The following is a 17,035-nucleotide window of genomic DNA, read 5'->3' on the forward strand; positions in this document are numbered from 1 at the left end:
CCTTGAAACACTTTCCTTAACATTAGGACATGGTAAAGAGATCTCCCACTTTGCCTAAGATATATGCTATTCTCTTCTTCCACTTCCTGACAGGAACAATGTTCTTTTAACCTCGGTTTGAACACTTAAACATATTTTATCCAAAAATTACTCCAAACTGTTGCAAAATAGAAATACAAGTGAAGCCAAACCAATCCAATCTTTTCTTCTTCTCTCCAGAAGTCACAGTGATGACACACCTCGTAAGAAGCAGGGCCTTTGCTTGCCTGTGGCTGCCTCCTGGGCTTCAGGTCACATCTGCTCTGGGTTTCTGGGAGAATTAAGCAAGACTAAATGAGGTCAGCTTTCTCTGGAACAGAAACTCTCAGGGGTTAAACATGAAGTATGTGTGTTAGCATCCTGTCTGGGACAGACTTCTGTTAGTTTTCCAGGTCTTAGGAGCAGAGCTAGCAGTTGGAGACAGCTATCCCTAGCTATCCCGGGTGTGAGCTGAGCTATGTACCCACACCCCTGAGGCTGCAGCACAGCTCCTGCTGTGTGCGCTGTCCCCCTGTCTGAGGACACAGGAGAGCACAGCAAGGTGGCATTAGTGTTGTCCCTGGAGACTCCCTGCACATGGGTCTTTCTGGAGCACAGGAGGAAGAAAAGGGCTGAAAAGAGGCAGCAGAAAGCCTGCGCCAGTCCTGAGCATTTTTGACATTGCCTCTGTTACTTTTTCCTTGCCAAGCTTTTATCTTGGTTTTTGTGCAATAAAATCATGTTAATAAAACTGTGAATGAATAGAAAGGCCCTAAGTCAATATTTGCACTTAGAAAAGACTAGTTAGAACAGCTTAGGAATTGATCCTGATTTATTAAAGCACCTGTTCACCCAGGGAACATTTTAGCAGCAATCAATATGTAATTAAATCTTCATTGATGTTTTACAATTGTTTTGTTTCCCAGCAATTACAGTGATAGAATCAGCTTCCCCTGGTTGTTCCTCTTTCCAGCTTTACTACTGATCTCCTGTGAGCATTCTCGCAACTCACTTTACATCCCCCAGGCTGTTATTAATAAATTGGGATCACAATCACAGTGAAACAGCTCTAATGCACACCCACTGTGCTAAGCACAGGCCAAGAAGAAAAGCCAACCTCTGACCTGAGCAGTGTGATAAAAATAACAACGGGAGCTCTGGGGGAATATAAACACAAATGTTTTAGTGAAATCATCACACAACTCTGAACTAAAATATGCTTCAGAAGCTGAGCTTTCATTAGGCTTTTCGAGTCAGACTTTAGGTACCTCAAAGCTGGGATTGCTTTTCACTTGCTACCTGTCCAGCTCCAGGAATCAAAGGTGTTATGGATGCAGCAGTGTAAATCACTCCTGTTCCCTGCTCAGGCAGGCACAAATTCCCTTCTGGGCTTTCCAAAGCAGTACCCCAAACACACCAGAACGGGTCATGCCTTCAGTAAAACCTCCTCGCGCGGCTCTGGCCGGAGGAGTGCCTCGCTGCAGGGCCCGTGGCCGTGCCGAGGGCTGCGGGCTGAGAGCCCCGGCGTGGCTGCCCAGGGACAGGGAGCGCAGGCCTGCGAGTCCGGCTCTGCGGCGGCCGGGGGAGAGCGAACGGGGCAGGGGGAAATCCCGCCCGCTCCTCCTGGCTCCGCGGAGACAGTGCCCGGGCTGCCCCGGGATGCTTGGGGCGCCCGGGCTGCCCCGCGCTGCCCCGGGTGCCCGGTGGTGCCGCCGCCGGATGCGCGCAGGCCGTCCCCAGCAGAGGGGGATGTAAGCGCGGCCTTCGCCGCGGCCGCAGCCCCCGCGCCGCACTCGCAGGCCCCAACAGGCTCAAAAACCCCAAACCAAAGCGAAACCCCCAAACTGACACCCGATCATCGGTGTCAATTAGAACAAGTGACTGCGAGAAACCAAGTGGGAGCAGCACAAGGGACATGCGAGTCCCCATCCCTTGGTGCCCGCAGCTGGCCCATGTCCCTCAAAAACTGGGAGAAGAATACCTCACCTTGATGCTCAGGCGAGAAACTGGGATATCACTGAAAAGACAAGCACTTAAAGGGGAGAGGACTGAAACCTCCTCCTCTCTGTGTTCGCTTGAGGTGTGTTGATACCCTGAGCCCAGGACCCTTGTCTATGTCCTGGTCTCACCAAGACCTTTTGAACTTGCCACTCTCATGGCGCTGACTCCTGCTAATCTCAGCAGTGTGAGGAAGGGAGCACCCCTCGGCCAAAAAGTTCATCCACTTGATCAGAAAAGCTCCTTTGCTGAAGACATTTACTGAAGCCTTTTTGTAACTACACATTTAAAAGATTGCTTTAGGCATGGAGAACCAGTGGTCAAGGCAGACCCAGACTTCTCAGAGTGTTCTGTCTGTATCACTGTCCACATCTGGGGCTTCACTCATGCTCCTGGTGGTGCAGTCATGGGGGTTGGAGGCAGTTTTGGAGGGAGTCCACTGACTGCTGAGAAGCTGCTGTGGTACTAGAAGCAGAAACAGGTCTGCTCCCATGGGCAGGGTACCCTGTATTCACCAAAACCAAAACATCCATGCCAGTTTTGATTGGTCTGACATTGACGTGGGGACCTGAACTTGCTGCTCTTCCCCAACAGACAAACAAGAAGGGAATTAGGCACACAGCCTTCAACTTTCACATGCTTGCAGCAGCCAGCTTGGCTGTGCCATTCACTGCTCCTTGGGGAGCTCCTGTGAAGTTATCTAGATAAGGCTGCTAAACTACTGCCTCTGACACTAAGTTTTCTGTTCTGCCCCATGTCCTAAATCCTCATTAATATCTGGGACTCCTTCCAGACCCATCCTTCAAGCATCCAACAGCCCCGCTCTACCAGCTGGTCCTGGTGAAATCAGCACAGCTTCAGGGCAGCCCAAGCTTTGTAGGGTTGTTCAGACTTGTGAAACAGCTATAGAGGATTTAAAAGAACCTTTAATTCCATGTCAAAGTGCCATCCTTCACCATGGGTTAAAATAGAAGGAAAACTTCAAAGAAGAAAATGGAAACAAGAAATTAACATTCCCCCTTGTGTTTGAAAAGCTGCTTGGGAAGTGGATAGCACTCAATGTGTAATGGGCATCCACATCCCTCAGAGAGCTTTGGATATCTCAGCCATTAATTTGATCTTCTTTTCACCCCCACTTGGATCAATGGAAAGATTTTCTACAAGTACATTTTCAGACCCTTGTTCACTGTTAATCTTCTCTCTGTATCCTTTTCAACATCTTCCTCCTAGAGTCTGTCAGTCACTGCCACAGAGATTCATCAAGGCTGTCTTGTAATCGCCGCTGGTATCCTCCTGACAGGAGAAAACATTAAAATATAGGTGAGTAGGGAAGTTCCTCTGCACGCTCCAAGTGCTGACGGTGTCAGTCTGTGGAATATGCCCACACAGGAAAAGGACTTTGAAAAGAGCAAGTCAGACTTCAGCAGAGTTGCTGCCAGCTGACAAACCATCAAAAGTAAATGGAAAAATGGGGCTTGTAGCTACCACCTGAAATAACATTCATCAAGTCAAATTTTTTCCTTTGGAATGCAGGTGAGCAATTGATCAAGGTTCTGTCCCACAGAGCAGCACAAAGTCAGCACAAATGACAGCAAGCAAACCTGTTGTGTTCAGATTTTTTTGTCCTTGAGTATTTATGTAGCATCTCTTCCCTACAGGAAGGGAAAAGGCAGTTATATAGTTAGCCCTGACACATGGCATTTAAAAAAAAGCCAAAAATGTGGTCATTTTGGTCTAGAAGCACTACACAAAATATTCACTAGGTAAAGAAAATTTCCTCCCTTTGAATGTTTTGTGGTGACAGGTGTAAAGCTAGTTCCACTTCTCAGAAGGAATGAATATTCTGTACAGACTCTTGAAGGCTGATCATTAATCAACATGACAGACACTGACAGTGTCAATTATAAGAAGGGCCCTTCATTACAGACCCAGACTTCCCATAGGGACTGCTAAGGATAGGGCTTTTGTGCCATTTGCACAGGGGCAGAGGAATGTCCCAAAGTCCTGGGGACAAATGGTAAAAAACCAGCATTTCAGCACTAACAGGGGAGGCACATTCCCTTGGAGCTGAAACTCAAATGCTACAATCAGCCTTGACAAGGTTCAGTTTCTGAACCTATCTCATCACAGTGTAGACCAGGCTTTCACCTGGGACAAGGCAGCAAAAAAACCTCAGACTACAGGAAAAGGAACAAAATACCCCGGCATTATTTTGACACATATGAATGGCACTGGCTTGAGGTAGTTAAGGATGGCAGAGAGAGAGAAGAGAAAATGGCACAGCTGTGTGGGATAGGTATAACAGGAATGATTCATTTAATTTAGATTCATCTAGAACATCATGCAGTGCATGGAAACAGAGACTGGTCCATGAAAATCCTAGTGCAGTGTCTCCTTGGGTTTGCTTTGTCCAAGTCCTTACAGAGAGCATATGGTCTGACTCACCTTTCAGACATAGGCATCTCTCGAGGACATGGTTGTTAACAGGCCTAGTGAAGGAGAGCCATGGCCATAGCAGATATGAAATTGTAACTGCTAACAACCATGGAAGCATCCCACAGTGCTGGAAAGATTAGGAATACATGCAATGGCTGAGAACATTATATCAAGATTCTGCTTACCAAAATCATACTGGAGAGAGACTTTCCTGCAATGCGCTTAAATTCAGGCTTGATAAGATTTAGGTCAACTTCACTTCGAGAAACAAGCACCCTTATCAGAGTCCCATCATCGGTGCCAGCCCCCTGGAACAACAGATACAGCAGTCTGTGATGCTACTGGCTGTTAAAGGGATAAGTTGTGCAAACTAGTCCAGGGCAGGAGGAGTCAGCTTTCAAACATCACTTGGCACCTCTCCTGTGGAACATCTGCATCTCTTTCTGGAGGGCTCACCCTCACACCCCTCCTAGGGGCCACTGCCAACACCACAAGCCCAGCATGGAGGTGTGCACAAGTTTTGCCTATGTCAAACGCAAAAGCAACACGCTACAGAGGTGGGAGCTGGTACTGAATACAGACTGCCCCTCTGCAGAATCACACAGGCACTGTTTGGCTTCAGCCAATATTACTTAATCACTCACAGGAAAATTAAGATCACGCTCCTGACAAAACTGTTATCTCAGCTTTCCAGAAGGTTTGGAGAGCTGACATCTTGTACATACCAGTTAAGTATTACAGGGGCACAGTCTGCAAATACCTTAGTTGTCCCCATTTGAAAATCTCATTTTGTACTGCCATTGAGAGAATTGCTTCCTAAAAAGAAAATACTGTGTTCCAGGCTGTTTAAATGGAAGGCAAGTCTTCACCATAAACAACCTCCCAGAAAAGCCTCTTTTGTCTGTGTTCCAGAAAGTGGGGCTGGACTCCTTGCACTCTTAAGCCAGAAAAGCCAGACTCCCTTGTTATCTTGAGTTTAAAGGGTACTACTACTGTTCTACTCAAGGATTTTGAAAGGATTCTGCTATTGCTTGCAAAAATTGCACTAAACCTGCTGAATTTCACCAAAACCTTGGCTCTTCTAGTTTGAATTGGTGGAAGCCAGGCTACAAGTTAAGTCTGTATGAAAACCAGAGTGTTGCATTGAAGAGTCTTACCTTTAAAGCATTGTACAGCCTCTCTGCAAAGTAGCAATGGATGTTCCTGGTGCATTTCACTAGGCATACAAAAAAGCTTAGTAAGAATCAATGGTAATTCCAGCCCAGGGCAGGAGGTGACTGAGATCCTTCATGCTTCCCATTAATTCAGTGTGCTCCTGGAATCTGAGTTTATCTCATCCAGGAGGTACCCCTTACTTCATAGCAGACACCTTTATAAAGCAGATCCATCTAATATAAGTAAACTACTGCAGAAGAAAAGGCAGCAGACTCTGACAAAGCAAAGGGAAAGGTCACCACTTACCAATAGCCAGCATGGCATCCTCAAGTGAGCCACGAGTTTCACTCTTGATAGAGTCTTCTATGCTCTTACCAGCCAGTTTCTGGTATTCTTCAAACACTGTTTGAAACACAAAGAACTTATATTTTTTACCAAGGTAACCCTTGAGGGCCTTTTGTACCCAATATTTACAGGCATTACTTGTGTGGCAATATGAACACACAGATCCTGCAAAAGTAATGGCCACATTTGCACCATCTCTAGGAGGCTTTAGTCAGCATCAGTAATCAGCCACAAAGATGGATGTTAACATTTACAAAAAGCCAAAGCATTCATGTTTCTTAATTCCTTGACTTCAGGTAATTTGTTGTCACCTCAAGTTTTTGTGAAAATCTGACCCTTCATCACTGTTTCTAACCACAGAAATAAAGCAGACAACAAAGTTAGGCACACCTTTGGTCTTATGGTTGTTGATGTCATTAGCCAAAATAAAATCAGCTTAAATGTAGGACTGTGCAGTTCACAGCAAATGGACTTTAAAATTATGACAACACCATTTGGGGAAACTTATTATTTCAACCACAATTTAAAATTAAAACAACTGAGAAAAGATGAGCAAAATACAGATGCAGATTTCAAGATGTTTGAGTTCCTACAGTAACAAACGCTCAGCAATAGGGTCATTGCTTGTCTTATACACTTTGGATACTCCAAGGCTCAGAAACACAGATATCTGTTTTTACTCTTAGCTTTCTAGGACTAACAAAGAAGGAAAACTGCTATGTAATGCAATAGACATCTTAAGAAACGTTGCTCAGCACCCGAGATCATCAACACTCAAGACACTTTGGGGAAATGGAATACAGAATAGACAGATGGATACAAACTTCTCAACTCAAAATACTCTTTCTATTAAAAACAAATTTTAAAAGCGGCAATGATTACACTCAGATCTTAAAGACAAATAGGTATAAGCAGCTGTAGCACAGAAGAAATTGCTTAGTGCCACAGTAGGTTCAAAAGACTGACTGCATTATCACAACAAGATGAAATTCAATTCTTAAAGACAAATACTATAGATACAGATACACACAAATACTATAGAGATCACCTATTTTTGTTTGTCTTGTTTATTTTTTCAGTGACCTTGAGAGATTGAATTTGAAACACAAGGGGGAGCTGGCTTCCAGGGCATAGAAACAGCTGCAGAGGACCTCAGCTTAGAAAATGCTCAGGCATATCTATTTTATCTTCGGCTAAATTTATCAGTTTTAGGTCCACCTGATTCACATAGTACTTGATATGGTTAGATTCAGCCAACATTAGAAAATCTGTTATGCCTCAAAAGCATTGAGATGACAATGTTTGGTCTCTGTTGCACGGACAGTGGGGAGCTGAGGTCTCAGCCGGAGCAGGGCTTGTGTCTTCCCTCCCAGCAGCCTCTGATGCCCTCAAAAGGACCTGGGGCAGAAATGCAGGCTGCACCCTGTGATTCTCCAGCACTGAATAACCAGCTACTTTTTTTTTTTTTTTTTCCCCAGAGGAATCCACATCGAAAGGGGACCTGTCTGTGCACCACATGCTCCCACTTAATTAGGACAGTACTCAGTTGCTCACCTCTTGAATTTATAAAAACAACTACCCAGTTATCACCACTGTATAAGGGCTCCTGGAAGAGCCAGCTGATTTTCAGCAGAACTAAATCTTCATAATCTTTCACAAAATCTGCTGGCAGCTTTTGGTTACGGGGTGACCAGGAATTAGAAAACAGGCTCAGGTACTTATTTCTGACCACCCATGTCTCTCATCTATAGCCCCTCCTCTTCTTGGCTAGGGTGATTTGTGATTTTGGAGGCTTGGGGATGTAGTGATGGCAATGTGGGCTCTGCTCCATACCTTTCATTAGGTGTGTGGCACTCCTTTTGCACAAGATGGTGATGAACTGTATCTCATCAGTGCCCCGTATCTTCTCTCCAGCAGCATAGAGAGCCTGGAATTAGCACACAGCTATTAGTGAGCTGTTCTGTGTGTGCAGCTGCTAAAGGAACAGAGTTTGGCTGCAGGCATGGCTGGGGTAAAGGGGTTTGGAGTAATCCAAACCGCTGTGTGAACCAGAGTCTAGAAGGGCTGGTTAGGAAAAGATTTCTGTCTTCCTGACAAATGGAACACCCACTATCTCCATCCTTTCTAACCCTCCTGCAGCAGCTGGAACAGCCAACAATACATTTGAGGTTTCCTCCCTTTTCTGTCCTCTTCCACTCCACCATAGCCATATCAAAAGCAGATGAGCCAAAGCCCAGGCCTCATCACCCCTCTTTGGAATGGCAGAGCTCAGAAATGCAGACAATATTGAAAAAACCCCAAGTTACTTAAAGATAACCCCACCCCAAATTATTGTGACTCCAACCCTCTGCTGACACTGAAGCACTCTGAAGTTCAAGAAGGTGGGAATGCAGGCATATCAGTGATCTCAGGTATTTGAGAGTACCTCTGCATCCTGAAGAGCCAGGGCTGTGTCCACGTAGAGGGTGGCATTGTCCCTCTCACCCTGTGAGCAGAAAAAGAACAATAATATCTCATGAAGATTCTTCCATAAATAAGGATCAGAGCATTCATTCTGATCAAAGATCAATTATCCTCTCAGTTACCTATTTCTGCAGAGTTCTCAAAGAGTAATATTTCAGACAGCACAAGTGCTAACTCCTTCACTGAAAGGTGCTGAAATCAGTTATATAAAGCAGAGTAAAAAATTGTTCAGTTATTCTGCTACCAGGCAGGAAAATTGCAAAAATATGGTAGGGTAAATACACTCAGCATTGAGGGCACAGGCCCTGGAAAAGTGGTGAATCCTAGTGGAGTGGCACTGTTTTTTAAGACTCTTGCAGAGTACAGTGGATTTACACACATGTGAAAGTGAGGTGTCTCTGCAGGAGAGCTGGCTGTAAGTTCCCAGCTCTCTTACTGCTGCTGAGGGAGAGAGATTTCCCTGCTTCAGTCACATCACAGCTGAAACTGATCCAGTCCAAGTGATCTGGTGGTCTCTGCAGTTTATCTGATGTTCATGACTGTACTGGCTCTCCTATTGCATGTCTTCTCCAAAAAAAAAAGAGAGAAATGTGAAGACCTTTATACCCTCATTTCTCTTCTCAAGCATTACCTGAAGAAGGCAAACCAGAATCTGCTCTAAGTAGCCGTTCGTTTCCGATTTTATGTCTTGCTCCAGATCAGAACCGTATGCTACCCAAGGGAAAGAGAAGGACAAGGGAAGGGTTTGTTATTTTTTTAGGTGATACAGTCAAGACATTACCAGTAACCCAAGCCCACACCATAGCCTGACACTGGGCAAGAGGGTCATCAAGGAAAAAAACAGGGCTGAGAGCAGCTCACACCCTTTGTGATGCTCAGGTCAGCATTTGCATCCAGCTGAGTCACCAGCTCACCTGATGTCCAAGAAATAAACCCAGAGCTAATTTTAGAGGTATAGTTGAAGGGATGAACAGGATTAAATATTTATAAATATATATTTGATAAATTCCCATCTCTTTAATGGAGAGAAAAACCGAGTGCACAGCTATAGTTTTGTCTATGTTCTCACAGTACTCTGTACCCAAACTGAACCAAATTTGTAATTTGCTGACCCTTGGCTGCAACTGGATGAAAACCTAGAAAGGGATTTTCAAATTCTCCCAGCATAGCCATGTTCTGTTTGCCAGCTGAAAGCACAGTTTATTGCTTTAAGAGTTAAATGCTTTTAGAAAAGCCATTTTCTTGCTGACAGTGCTAGCTGGTAATGCCTTCCTGTTGAGCTCTGACCACAGAAATCTGAGCCCCAGGCACTTACCTTCTTTGTACGCCTTGATTATCTCCTTGATCTGCGCTTTTGTCCGAGATGCCAGGATCTCTATGATAACACTTTCCCTTGTTCCCACACCCTGTAATAGAAAACACAGTGGAGAAATAAAGGTGGAGACAGGCATCTAGTCATGGAAATGATTTACTGCTAGAGAAGTATGGTGAAGGGAGGAGTTGGATGGCAGCAAAGTCAGGCTGTGTGCTGAGCTGTAAAAAACCATCGTGAAGAAAGCTGGAGATACAAAACACATTTGGATTGAACACTGTTTCTTTTACCGAGGTGCCTAATTTGTAAAGGATGCTTTTATATAACCCTACATTTCCTCAATGCTTTTCTGGAGTCAGATCTTGACAATAGACAGCATTAAGAGAATGCAGGGAGACCAGTGCTTAGTAGTCAGTCCATCTTCATACCATTTAACAGACCACTCTGTATCTGAAACTTGTAAAGATACATTATCAATAGGTAGGATCCCAGCCGACCCCAGCCTGGCCCTTGCACCACCACTCCTTGATTCCTTAAAGGTTTCATGGCTCAGCTGGGGCATCAGGGCAGCAGGTTTGGGTGTGAATTCAGTTTTGTTGTTGCCTTCCCAGGCTCTGTGAGTCATGTATGTACAGAAACTTTCTTACAGCCATAAATATTTAAGCAGCATTTCCCCCCAGAATATTAATAGTACAATTAAGTATTTCTCAAAGGCTACTGCTAATAACAAACTTAACCATGTAACAGTCCAGTTATTAACACTTGCACAAGTGCAGGAAATTAGCGCTGCATTTGTGCTACTACTTAAATATCAGCATGCAATTTTCTCACCTTCATGGCATCATACAGCTCCTTGGCATCATACTTGAATGGGGGGTACATGAGAGCTACAATGAGCCTCTCAAAGTTGCCACTCAATTCAGACTTCAGGCTTTCAATCAGATCCTGTCAAATGTGCATCATCACATGGTTACATAAACAGACCTACAGGATCATCCTGCTGCACACTCTGCTTCCATCCCCATGGCCCAAGTAATGAAGGTGAATGACAGCATTGCTGATAGTTCATTAAAAAAGGTCCTGAGACTGAAAAAGGCACCTAACTCCAAAATGGGGTTTCTCTAGGTGCTTACACATTCCCTGTTTTCTTGATGTTGGGGCTTTCTCAATAATTAATCCTGCAGCAAATCTTGCTCCACCCTGCTCAACTCACTGAGCAGAGCCAGGTAGCTGAAGGCCTTGCACTGAGCAAGGGTGTAGTTACAGAGAGATTCCCAAAACTGCATGTAAACTTGCACCCAGGACATCTGCAGAATCAGGACTGCAGTCTGCTTGAAGCTACACTTCAAACTCCCCTTTGACTATAATGCAGGTTTTCCTTTCTCTGCTGTATGACTCCTTCTCTGTTTTAGTGGGATGCAAGGGCTCTATTTATTCATTGTTCCATACCCACCACCCCCATATTTGCTTCCCTTAGGCTTTTGCATGGCAGTCCCCTTTCCAGGAAGGCTCACAGTAGGGCTGAAGGTATACAGTCTGCTGGTGAAAAGATTTTCCCAATAAAAGTAAAATTTTGTCAAAAAAACAAGAGAGACAAAGGAAAACATAGTTGTCGATAACCACGGAATTTCCAAACAAGTGTAATTAAATAAGTCTTGAAATTGAACTTTTTTGACATTTAAAAAGGCCTGAAACAAACCAATATTTTACTCAACATGTCACTTAGATGGGTATCAATTTTTGTTACAACTTCAAATCAATAAGAAGCTTCACTTCAATTTAAGACTGACTTCAGAAAAGTATTTCTGGTCAAAATGCATTTTTAAAAAATTGAATCTTTAGGAGAAAAACATTTTTTCCTGGTCAAACATTAATTTTATACGTTCATCACAGGCCTTATAAATAGATACTAGTCTACTTATTTGCAGAAGACCTGCATATAGTTTGCATCATGCTTTTAGAAAGAAGTGTACGCCCATTTACTACATCCTGCATGCAGTAAACCAGTGATTGAAATGGCATTGTTTTGGAAGAACCTTTCCAAACTGTGCTTTGAAGGATTTGGCAATCTCTTGACGCTGCAGATTGCTCCTCTTGGTTAGGACATCAATTATAGCTTGTTCATCAGTCCCTGTGGAAAGCAAAAATAAATCATAAATACAGTGCACAGAATAAGCTGAGGCTGGTCCAAAATCCCAATCTGAATATTCAGACAACCTTGTCTGGTTTACTGCCTGTGTAGAAGTTTAAGTACATACTGAGGAAACTTTAATATTAGTTTTTCACAGTAAAAAATAAGTGATATCTCTGGATGCAAATTTCCTAAGGAATTGATTTCAAATTAGCAATTATAAGAACATAGAATTTACATATGTGGTTGGAGTCAACTCACCCAGCCCTTTCATGGCGTTGTACAGAGTCTGAGCATCAGGTGCAGCATTAAAATTTAAACTACCTGCCACGGACCTGCCCTCTGCCTCACTCTGAAAGAAGAAGAAAAATACACGACTTTCCACCTCTGCTTTTCATCTACTGGAGAAAAAGTATTTGAAAAGTACATTAATGATATTTATTGCCTCCACAGGGTGAAGTCACAGAAAATAGGAGAGACTGGCCAGAAGTTCCTCAGCAGAGCAATAAGAGAACGCAAGTTTCTCTCCAAAGAGAACACAAGTTTCCTGTTCCCACCTGCCTGTACCAGCCTTTGCTGGCAGGAACATGAAGTGCAAAGCATGGCTGACAGTGCTGCAAGCGTTGTGAGGTCAGGCAGAGTGGCAGAAAAGGCACAGACTGTAATAGACTGGACTTTCCTATTCACCCCTTAATTACAGTCCTTCACAGCATGGATGCTATTGTACCATACTCAGTTGGTACAGGGTAGTTTTTAGACAGCTTTTTGAGTTTCTGAAATTGTCTTATTCTCACAGGCCATTTTCTTCAGCAGCTGCTGCTGCTGCACTTCTGCACAGCTGGTTTCAAGAAGAGAGCATTTCCACTGGAAGGATTTGGGGCAAAAGACTACTTTGAAGGAAGAGATCCATCTGGAGGAGTGCAGGTTTGATGTTCTTCCCTGTGCCAAGAATCAGATACAGCTACACAAGAATCCTCCTAACAAACCCCTGAGGTGCTGATAGTATCAGTCCCAGGGCATAAAAGACACACTGAGACTTATTTTAGTCACCAAAAAGTAGTAGGGCCATCAACCAGAACCCAGGCAAAATTTAACAAAGCTGGTAGTCAAGGAACTGGCTTGAATATATTGTCACATCTATCACAAACTGGTCCTGTCAATACTGGGAGTATGTGGGTGGGTAAGCATGAGGAGTCATCATCACTTTATTACAATAATAAACACAATTTTCTCCTTCCCAGAAGCAAGGATATTTAAGTTGGATACTACTATATTCTCATAAATTTGCCTTTAGAGGCAGGGCTAATATTAAACTAATGGTATCAGTATGACCTGATAAATATTTTAATGGGGATGGCTTCACAGTGAGATAAAAATCAGAAATTATGGATCAGAAGGAAGCCTTAGGGTTGTCCCACCTGACTTACATAACATGGACCACCAAGGGCTGCCCATCAGCCTCCTGCTATGATGTAAGTCCCTTCTGCTCTTACTTCCCATGTGAAAGAGAAGCAGTGGATACAGCTGGCACCTTTGCATGGGGCAGTGACAGTGAGGAGTATTGAGCGAGGCAGCATGTTCAGCAATCAGCAAGACTTGGAAAAGTTTGCTTTACAGCCAGCACAGAGATGCTCCTGCACCACCACACCTTGCTCCCAGCAGAAAGAGCAGCTGTGAAGCAAATGGTGTCAACAGGAAACTTCACAAGAGATGCAGCTTCGAATCCCAGTGGTCACTGAGCAGTGAGTGTAAGGCTGAGGAGAAGCTGTCACTGCAGAAAACAGCAGTGACAGAGCAGGTGGCATTGCCACCTCCAACAGTTTGTCATTGGCCTAGAAGAATTTGGTCAATCATTTCAAGTATTCCTTTCCTAGCCCTCTGCCAAGATGGCCAGCACCACCACAGCTTCCCTGGGCAGCGGGTTAGACTCATCCATCTGAGTCTGCTTTGAAAAGGATGGCCAGTCCTCTCCAGCTGCATGCAAGGGCCCTGTGAAAAAACCCCCAAACATTCCGGACCCATGCCTGGTGACTCAGTGGAAGAGGGAGTACAAAGCTGAGCTTTCATTTGGAGGCAGTGGAAACAAATTAAACAATGATCTTTTTTGGTATGAATTCCGATAAACAGTTACGGCCCTTCCTGGCTGAGTAGCACATTTGTGACTCACTCCTGCACCTCAGTCTCTGTGCACATAGCTGCTGCAGCACAAGTACAATTGCACCAGCTTTTCAGAGAATCCCTGTTCACTTTGGTCTTGTTTCCCAGCTGAATTAATCCTACAACTCCCTAAGTGAAACTACTCAAGGCGTTTGTGCTCATGTAAATATAAATAATTGGCATGAAAGCAGCAGAAGCAGTGTACCTTACAGCTGATGCTGTGAAAAGTTTTACCTATAAATGAAAGAAAGAAGGAATAAAAGTTTTACTACCAGAATATTTTCAAACCTAAATGACAGACTTCTTTTAAAAAGCTGGACTCTGGGGACAGGTTGGGTTACTGTTTGCATTTTGTTCTGTCAATATTTTCTGAGAAAGTTTCACATTTTTTCATTCGTTTTGCTTTTGAACTGTATTTTTAATGAAGGGTTTAGAAAACCAAAAATTTTTCCCATCCTTCTTTGGACCTCTCATTTTCTTCTCATGCCTTCACCCCCTACAACATGGTACTGGATTACTGGAGTTTAAAGGCTTTTCCCCTTCTTTCCTCACTCTAATTTACAACTTATTTCCAGCTTGGAGGTAGAAGAGAATAGGTAATCCAAAAGGAAAAAAAATTAAGTGAGAGCTACTCCAAGCTCAGGAAAAACATCTATATTATTATTCCAAATGAAATAGGGAGACAGAGAAAAATCAGAAGGAAGATTACAATTTGAATCTTTCTGGGGAAAAAAATTATTTTGAGACCTGGGAGTAAACCTGGCCTCCCACAGAGGCTGATGGGGGAGCTGGCACATCACCAGGGCTACCTGCTGCCTGGTCTGAGCCAGACCCCAGGTGCTGCCTCAGCACACCCCATGAGCTTCTCCCAATCCTGCCACATTTCTCTTGGAGCCACAAGCACTTACAAGAGAACATACACAGCATTTCTGGCTCCTGGCAAAGAGACAGGCTGTTCAAGACACGGTATTGTTGCAATATTTAAAACCCACCAAAGATAGACATTGTGGCTTGACCATATCTTTCTCTGTGACCACAGCCTGCCAGCACAACAGGGAACCAAAAATGGGGACAGGTCGGCACCCTGAACTCACTGCCACAGGACAAGGGAGCAGGCAAGGAGCCCGCAGCACTTCAGCTGTGTAACTTTGCTGTTGCATGGTCCCATCTCCCCCTGAACACATCCCCTGCACCTCTCTCGACTAAGGATACAGATAGGATCTGCTCCTCCTCCTCCAGCCGGCAGTCATATCAACACCCTCCTTCATCAATGTTTTTGAAGTGCTGAATGCTATTTTACAGCCAGAAAAACAGTAAAAAGGTCTTGCTGATTTTTAAAGGAAACTGTTCATTCCCACACAGTGCCTGATACAACTTATAAGTTACCTCACTACATTGCCAAAAACCCCAGAGTGTCAGTATATCCTCTACTTACCCAGGCCTTCCACCATGCCATTGCGGTCTCAGTAGTGTTACCTGGCTCTGTTGGTGAAGAAAACCACACATATCACACCTCAGAGTTTGGGAATCTGAGATTTGAAGGGAAGCATAGGGAGGAGAGGAAGAAACAAAAGCTCTTTTCAATAAACTTACCACAAGAAAAATGGAATAACTGTACTCCTCTGGAGGCTCGTTCCCTCTGGAAGCTGCAGAATGTAACTGGCCTCTCGGGCACACGCAGGTATAAAGCATCCTTATCTACAAATTCCGCAGGGCAACACCCTCCCACATGCCTCAACCTGTTTTTCACATATGATCTCACAGGGAGAGTTCAAGTTGCTTAATAAACGAGGCTTCCCTTGTGAGGAGACCTAAATTCAACCTTGTTGACTCATTGTAATTTTTCCACTGCTTCTCCCAATACACGCCCTTCCCTGCTAACATTTTGGCCTCTGGCACAGATACAATATACAAATTACAACCAGGTAATTTCTCAGCATGAAAGAGACTAGATGAATTCAGCTATAACTGAACAAGCCATTCACTATTACTGACTCTTTGTATCTCTGCTAATCTGGAACACTGCCAAACAGGACTCTAGAAACATAACATACCTTCCTCTACCTCCCTTCAAAAACTTATTTAAAAAACCTCCAAGCCAAACAACCAAAAAATTTCCAAACCAAACAAACCACATACCCAGCCAAACTCCACATCATCCATGTCCTACACCTTACAGTGGAGCTCCATAAAGCATCAGATTGTACAGACACTTAGGAGGTCCCAAATCCCACACCTAGACTTCCACAGCATGAGTCACAAACGTTCTCTAGGGTAATGTGGGACCAACACATCTAAGGCTAACAAGTTTGAGTAATGACTACCCCAGCTAAGTGTCATAGGGCTTGCAGTAGCTGCTGTGACATGTTAAGGTTTAGGAGCTGAGCGGAAAACTTATCTTTTTTTTAAAAGAAAACAAACTGAGTTGAACAGCTTCTCATACTTATATTTGGTGAAATGTTTCTATGAAATCATCTGAAATACCTTATGGTTGTAGCAATATTTTCCTGTCTAGACTTTTGTCAGAATCTCCCCATGCCAGCATTTATTTATTTATTTGCAGTGGAAAGCTGCCCTGCTGGAAGCATTCCCACCAGCTGTGTCTTAACACTTGCTATATAGGAGCTTTGTGCCCTCCACATTTACAGGCCCACGTGGGATGCTGGGTAAACACCAAACTATGGGCTCTCTTATTTCCCTCCCACACACTGCTATTTCACTTAACTCAGCAAGGCCCCTGGTGGCCTGGGAAGTTGCCCTGGCTATTCCCACGAGAATGAGCTGGGCCAGCCTCCAACACATCCATCATATGGCGAGGGCAAGTTGGGAAGGAGGAGCAGCATTGCCCTTGGTACAACAAACATGCTGTTGGGTCTGCACTGGCTTTGCTCCCACTCACATTTGAGAGGCAGGTTGATCAACAGCACACTGCAAGGAGAGCTCATGAGTGGTCCTTCAGTCCTCCTCCTCCAGGGGTGGCAAAGTGCCTTTGCACACAGGGTGCCTCTGCTTCTTCGGGA

The 17,035-nt window shown here is 44.2% G+C and overlaps 1 protein-coding gene across 1 annotated transcript; it reads right to left on the minus strand.

Annotated features, from left to right (window-relative positions):
* Positions 1-2,965: 2,965 nt before the first annotated feature.
* LOC115905097 (annexin A8-like) lies at positions 2,966-15,582 on the minus strand. The gene is made up of 12 exons (XM_030951191.1): positions 15,451-15,582; positions 12,120-12,210; positions 11,764-11,858; positions 10,559-10,672; positions 9,731-9,821; positions 9,047-9,126; positions 8,378-8,437; positions 7,786-7,879; positions 5,914-6,009; positions 5,610-5,668; positions 4,638-4,760; positions 2,966-3,309 (listed from the first exon to the last, which is right to left on the minus strand). Exons 1-12 carry the CDS (start codon positions 15,469-15,471, stop codon positions 3,253-3,255), a joined length of 981 nt encoding a protein of 326 aa, XP_030807051.1. The 5' UTR covers positions 15,472-15,582; the 3' UTR covers positions 2,966-3,252.
* Positions 15,583-17,035: the final 1,453 nt, after the last annotated feature.

Source organism: Camarhynchus parvulus, chromosome 6 (genome assembly GCF_901933205.1).
Source record: "Camarhynchus parvulus chromosome 6, STF_HiC, whole genome shotgun sequence".
Classification (NCBI taxonomy): domain Eukaryota; kingdom Metazoa; phylum Chordata; class Aves; order Passeriformes; family Thraupidae; genus Camarhynchus; species Camarhynchus parvulus.

Excerpts from the sequence above, each read along its gene's own strand:
- LOC115905097 (XM_030951191.1), bottom strand. The coding sequence starts at position 15,471 with ATGGCATGGTGGAAGGCCTGG. Across the intron at positions 9,127-9,730 it reads AATCAAGGCGTACAAAGAAG|CATACGGTTCTGATCTGGAG; the intron begins GTAAGTGCCTGG and ends TCCCTTGGGTAG. Across the intron at positions 8,438-9,046 it reads TTCTGGTTTGCCTTCTTCAG|GGTGAGAGGGACAATGCCAC; the intron begins GTAATGCTTGAG and ends TTCTGCTCACAG.